A 6,746-nucleotide genomic window follows, 5' to 3' on the forward strand; every position below is an offset into this window, starting at 1 on the left:
AAAACATATTTGTATTAAAAAGGAAAACTGTGTGTGTATATCAATCTTGTTGACAAATAACATAAATTGGAGATACATCGGCATTTATTTAACTACTGAATTTATATAATCATTTCACTCAATTTCAGAATATTCGAGACCCCCAATTGTATGCTTGCTAGCACTAATACCAAATGCTGTAGGGAAAACACATATACAGGGGTAGACTACCTAATTATCAGCGATAAAACGAAATTAATAACAACGCAAAAAAAAAACAACAAACAAACAGTGCAATAATTAAATTACATAAACTATATCAAACTCACTAATTATTTTTGGAATTACATAGTTACCGACTCATCTTTGAAACAAAAGTTTGCGTAATATCATAATTTCAATATCTGTCCTATATGATCACCTAGTTTAATTCGAAAGCAAAGTTAGTTAAAACTTAAAAAAAAAGATTAAACAAAATCATCATATCAGTAAGTATTTTTTTTGGCTAATGGAAAAAAAATAATACTCTCATATTCGAGATTTGTTTTGCAATGCTGATTTACCACAGCATCACCGAGTATGTATTAACAAAACGTTATAAATATTACAATATACACAAATAAATGGTAGTTTTAGAGCGACTTAAGTAAAAAAATAAAACATTCATTTTAAGTGGCATAACGGTATGATTTTAGGCCTGAAAACTTTAAAAGAACAAAATCATATAAAAGTATTTAAAAAAAAAGAGTCTATAAACATCACAATATAAGCGTGTGTGTGTATATCCATATAAGATCTATCAGTCTATATATGTTTATCGTGTATGAATATAAGAACATCTTTACTAATATTGTTGTATTTCAACACGATAACATACAAGGGATTCTGATTCTCAGAAACAATACATGTGGTTATTCATTTAGTCGATAACTTTAAAAAGATAGCTAAAAATAAGCAGGGGTACGAAGAACATCAAAACCGAAGTACTTATATCTAAGCTTTGTAAGGTATTCATTAAGTCTAATAGTTAAATGTGATGTATATCGCAATCAGTATATAATAATAGTTATTTCCTGGTACGTTAGCCTTATGTTACGCCGTCTTATTTGTTTCTCCTGTACATTTTTTTTTGTGAACAGCTAAGTTTTAATGCACTTACTAAGGGCATCTATTTATTACGTGTATATTCTTCCACTTTGAGGATATTTCAAGTCGAGTTTTAATTTTTTTTTTTTTTATTTTGCTTTAAAACTTGCGTTACCGTGATCCAGGCAGAAGACAAAACCTATGCATGCAACTTACAGCTGTGACGTCAGGGGCAGGGGGCGGAGTCGTACTTCCTTCCCGCTGTGTGGACATACCTAATATTGGACGATCTACGTGAAAGTCGACCTCGGCTCTGCTGCTTGTTGCTGAATGATTTCAATGTCTGCCTTAAGAAGGAAATGGTATCTTGGCAGGTACAAGAACTAGGTAAGAAAATTAATTCAACTTTGGCCTTAGATACGTTTATTGCCTTATAGTTACTTGAGAACTTAAAAAAGGCGAATTAAAAAAAACACTCTTGAATTATTTAAATACTTTAAATGATAAAGTCACAGGCTAGTTCCAAGTTTCTCTCCTTGACTATCCGCTGCTTGTCCCCGTCAGGAGGTTGGTCAGAATGATCCGCTTTTAAGAGACGACCATATGGTAGTCACTGTTCCTCTCCTGTAAATATTCAGGCAAGTCATCACTCGACAAGATATTTAATTTAAAGCAATAAGAGACCGATTAATGATGATAAGGGTCGACACAGGGCTGGAACGGAGTGCCACCGCTCCAACTCTACTTCTGATTGGCCGAACGCTCCCATTCAATATGCTAGCATTCAAGCGCGAGAGGAGTGACGTTTTCGGAAGCTCCACGATTGGCTCTGTAGATACGTGATTACTAAGAGCAAGCGGCGGGAGATTGAGCTGTTTCCAATTACACGAAAAGGATCTGAGAGCAAACTTAGTTAAGTAATGTTGCCACGTGCCCCGCGCCTATTATGCAAATAAGCATGCACGCGCACAACGAGTTGTTATTCTGAAACCCTTGTTGTAATCGAATATAAAGTATCTTCTCAAATTTTAAATGAGAGTCACTTATAAAACAAAGAAAAACAAAACGAAGAGAGAACTGGGTATGTGAACAATACTCTTTAGAGTTTCGTGCAAGTTGTCTACATTCAAGTAATGTTGGCTAGTATGTAGTTACATTAATATTTACGTATTCGCTTAATGTATATGGCCACTCAGACATGATAGGTTATGATCACCAAAAACAAAGTAAAAGTACATTTTAACCTTTTCACGATTTCAGTAGGTGTGAGAAATGGAAAAATTCAATTAACGTGCGAATTTTGTATTGCCAAAATATTAACTGCCATGCTTAATGTTTTTCGAAATTAATGCCTTTGCATTAGACAAGAACAATGAATAAACACTACAAGAAGTGCTAAGCCAAATGATTTTAGTCCAAAGAATATAATACAATTAAACTTAGAAGAGATTTCGGTTGTAAAACTCCTTATTTTGCCAGCAAAATGTGTCTTAAATTTTGAACTTATAACAAAATGATCACCATGTGGATGTAGCTTTTCTTTTTATAGAATGTAGCAAAAAAAAGGCAAAGGAGACACAAATTAAAAGGACGACTAAAACAAATAACATTATTGTGTTTCGTTTCTACACAACGTTATATTTTTTTCTTTTTTTTTACATTAGGATCTGGCGCTTGTTCTCTAACCATTGGGGTTTGTATAGCTGCATCAGCATCCACAGAGTGATATAAATGATTTTTACTGAAATGCTAAGTATAAAATACACAAATGATGACGCAATCTTCTTGTGATTCGAAAACTTTGTATGCACCAAATATATCGAAGTTTCCTTACTTGTCTTTAACAATGACTTTTGTATAGTCGTGTCTACTATTGTCAAAACAATTAAACATTGCGGTTTCCAGTGTCTACTGTTGTCAATACAACAAAATATCAATTTTTCCCTTGCCTTTTGTTGTCCACGCAACAAAGCATCAACTTTCTCCGCGTCGACTGTTGTCAAGACAACAAAACATCAGTTCTCTCCGTGTTTGATATTTTCAAGGCAACCAAAAAATCGGGGCTCCCATGTCAACAACTGTCGAAACAATTACGCATTTATATCCCTAATTTTCAATAATAAGGGAATTCGTATTTAAAAAAATAATAAATTAAGATAATGGAATAAGAGTAAAGAAAACAACAATATAATAGAAATTACTGATTTTTCCAAGCCCGTTCCCTTGGCTGTGGTTTCGCTAGATAGTAGATAGGGACAGTGGGAATCTCGTTAATCCATTCATGCGCGTCACTAATTAGATAACGAGGCATTTGGCTACCTTAAGAGAGTCATAGTTACGTTAAATTGCTAATATCTGTTAAATAAAATAGAAGCTCCTGAAAATACAAAAAAAAGCATAATTTTACTGCAATAAATTATTTTTTTGTTGCATCACCTGTTGTTTTTTTCTTTCGATAATAATGCAAATGTAGTTCTTAAACTAATAATGTGTAAATGATCTACATTCAATATTAATTCACAGTTATATTCTATTCTCCTTAGATGGACGTTGTTTGATAGCCTGCTTATAATGTATCGTGGGTTAGGACATATTAAGCTCCGAAAATTATAATTTATACTTTCAATTAATAAGTACTACTTACGATATATATATATATATAATATTAGCCCTTAATTAAGACAGATTTCTATATCACTATTCTTGCTTCGTACATAACATGATGTTTGTTCTTCGATAAATTTAAGGTTTATCGTAAGCAAGTTAACTTAAAAACAAAGTTTTACAAACTTGAAAATGAAAGGAATACAAATCACGTGTATTCTAGTTGTGGTCAGTTTCATCAACCTTCATGAACTATTACCTTAACATATAGGATTAAAATTTAGGGTAGGAGTCTATCACTTTGTGCCAGATTTGAGTCTCCCTACTCCATACTATTATATATATATTTTTTTTACCAGCTTCCTAAAAGGAACACATAACTCCTTCACCAGATTTTAAAGATTCTGACATTCAAAGATCTAGAAAGAAGGACCATCTAAACTTCAGACATACAAATCGAGACTGTAAGATTTATTCTATTCTTCAATATGTAATACAATTAAAAATGGTAGATTATATCCAGCATCAAATTAGGTAATTTTTTCCGTGTCTTACAATCTCTTAGAGCTCTTTGCCCCCCAGTGGCACAGCGGTATGTCTGCGGACTTACAACGCTAGAAACCGGGTTTCGATACCCGTGGTGGGCAGAGCACAGATAGCCCTTGTGTAGCTTTGTGCATAATTAAAAACAAACAAACTCTTAGAGCTCATATAAATCAGTATTCAAGTATTCAGTCAATAATTATGTCTTTAAATTACTGCGAAGATATCTTGTTATGAATAAGGTATTATTTTAAAGACTTTTCAAATTCGTGATAAATTCAATAGTTTCTTACCTCTTATTATATTCATTATTTAATTTGCCTTGCGGAGCAATTTCAGAAGAAGTACGTTGTTGATATAAATAACCTAAGCTGTTAACTTAAAATTCATGATATGAATAGTACGTATAATAACATCTTTGCTGCTTCACTTTGGAAATTGTGTGTTTGTTTCTAATTAAGCACAAAGCTACACAATTGACTATCTGTGTTATGCTCACCACGGGTATCAAAACCCGGATTCTAGCGTTGTAAGTCCGCAGACATACCGCTGTGTCACTGGGAGGGGGGGCTTCACTTTAGAAATATAATGATTGTTACCTCATTAAAAATTGTAGAAATGTCGGAAACGTTAATGTGCCCTTTATCTTCTGATTGTGATTATATTATTTCATTGTAAAAATACAAACTCTTAACTCAAATGTTCAGCAATTACATCTATCATTCTGTGATTTTACACACTAATATCAAATTATCTATTCTGGTTTGTGCATACGTTTTTTTATTTTTGTATTTGTAGGTAAGCTAAGCACAAGTACTTAGTCATAAAAATCGATTTACACGGTTTAAGAGCACACAGCTTGTTAACTCAACCAGAAACCAATGTAACGATTCGTGGCTTCCAATCAAGCTAAGAGCCAGGTATCGTCTAGTTGGTCACTTGCTGGTCAGCTTCATCAACCCTTTACTGGTTGGATCTAATGGATTATCTACTTAACATTCAGGATTAACTTTAATCTAGGACATAGAGCAGTGCCAGAATGTGTCGCGTATACACTATATAACAGTACACAGTGAAACTAGCTAAGCCTATAGCATAATTCTCTCTCTCTGTTGGAAACAGTCACGAGCCCCTCGGGATTGTCTCTTTACCGTTTGTTTCGCTAACGAGGGTCATTAATTACCGTACGGCCATTAATACGAGCGCGAGGTCAGGGAAGAACTAGTTGTTAGAACAACGCTTATTTACTAAAACACTTTACCGCGAAATCTTCAGTGAGCCAACAGTACTCCACGTAACATTGTTTCTCAGCAACTCTTTGATGGCTAATTCTATTGAAGCTCCTCTAACAATATGGAAAGATAGACAATAACCTCCCCTGACGGCACGTTAATTGGATCGGCCAGTTTTGTTTTTTGCTTGTAGACCTCTCCTTTCTGTCGAAGAGAACAACACAACCCTCGAGTGATCAGGACGGCGGAGTAACAGTAAAACCTTATTGCTTAAGCCCACAATAGCTATTAGGATATGGAGTTATAACCTAAAGCTATCAAAGTGTCGATTTAGATCTCTGACTTGCTAAGGTGGTTTATTAGGTTATAGATGGATGAATGGTTGTTAGTTGAAACAAGTATTTAACACTTATCAAAGTCTAAAGTAATGTCAGTTTTCTTTTTTTTAGATCGCCATGTAAATGATAAACTCTATATGAAATGTGTACATATAAACACACACATATATATATATAATTAACATATTAATTATAATATATAATTAACATATTAATTATCTCATAATGGTAATAATAAGAAACACAAAATAGAACAAAAAACAGTTGAAATTATTTTTGTTTATTTGATGTAAATTGCAAAATTACTTAATGATTTGATATGCCACGAATTGACCAGACATATTTATTAACTCGATAATGTTGATTTATTATATATTATGACGTAGCGTTATGCTAAATCTTATGATAGCATGGACTTTAGAAAATAAATCTGAATACAGAAACAACTTTGTAAAGAGATCTCATTGACTTAGATACAATGAACACTTTCCTTAATGTATGATATATATATTATTCAGATACAAGTCTACGTGATATACATATTCTACTTTTAAATATATATATATATCTGTATATGAAACTACACTGTTTGTAAGGACCGTTAGTCGAAGTTAAAAATTGTGATAATTAATTGAAATATTAAAATAAAATCATAAATATCAAAATTTCTGATAGACTTTTTTTCGTGTCAATTCAAGAAATCACAGTAAAGTTGTCAAAGTATAAAAATACTCTGCACAACAGTGCTTTCATACTAAGATATATACAGTTGCCAAATTAGTATACTTTCGTATTTACGTCAATTTTGGGCCCACCCAGTCGAAATGAATCAGCTATATTTCGAACCTTCAATGAAGGGCTCACCTACTCGCAATGCATCAGCTAGATTTCTAAACCTTCAACGAAGAACCCACCCACTCGCAAAGAATCAGCTAGATTTCTAAACCTTCAACGAAGGCCCCAC

At 33.2% G+C, this 6,746-nt stretch overlaps 1 protein-coding gene and 1 long non-coding RNA gene across 4 annotated transcripts in view; one reads left to right on the plus strand and one right to left on the minus strand.

The window, feature by feature from the left end:
* The window catches only part of LOC106462338 (SKI family transcriptional corepressor 1 homolog-B-like), a 45,086-nt gene extending 43,297 nt beyond the window's left edge, over positions 1–1,789 (minus strand). The window contains exon 1 of one of the 3 annotated variants that reach the window (XM_022389577.1): positions 1,282–1,788. In XM_022389577.1, coding sequence (XP_022245285.1) covers positions 1,282–1,338 — 57 coding nt within the window. In that variant the 5' untranslated portion in view covers positions 1,339–1,788. Of the gene's footprint in view, positions 1–1,281 lie in introns of all 3 variants that reach the window. The other 2 variants (XM_022389578.1, XM_022389576.1) reach the window with 2 other exon arrangements.
* LOC106462339 overlaps positions 1,375–6,746 on the plus strand; it is an 80,317-nt gene continuing 74,945 nt past the window's right edge. Inside the window, exon 1 of the long non-coding RNA XR_002611219.1 lies at positions 1,375–1,452. This is a non-coding gene — a long non-coding RNA (uncharacterized LOC106462339). The remainder of the gene's footprint in view (positions 1,453–6,746) is intronic.

Source organism: Limulus polyphemus, unplaced genomic scaffold (assembly GCF_000517525.1).
Source record: "Limulus polyphemus unplaced genomic scaffold, Limulus_polyphemus-2.1.2 Scaffold1146, whole genome shotgun sequence".
Classification (NCBI taxonomy): domain Eukaryota; kingdom Metazoa; phylum Arthropoda; class Merostomata; order Xiphosura; family Limulidae; genus Limulus; species Limulus polyphemus.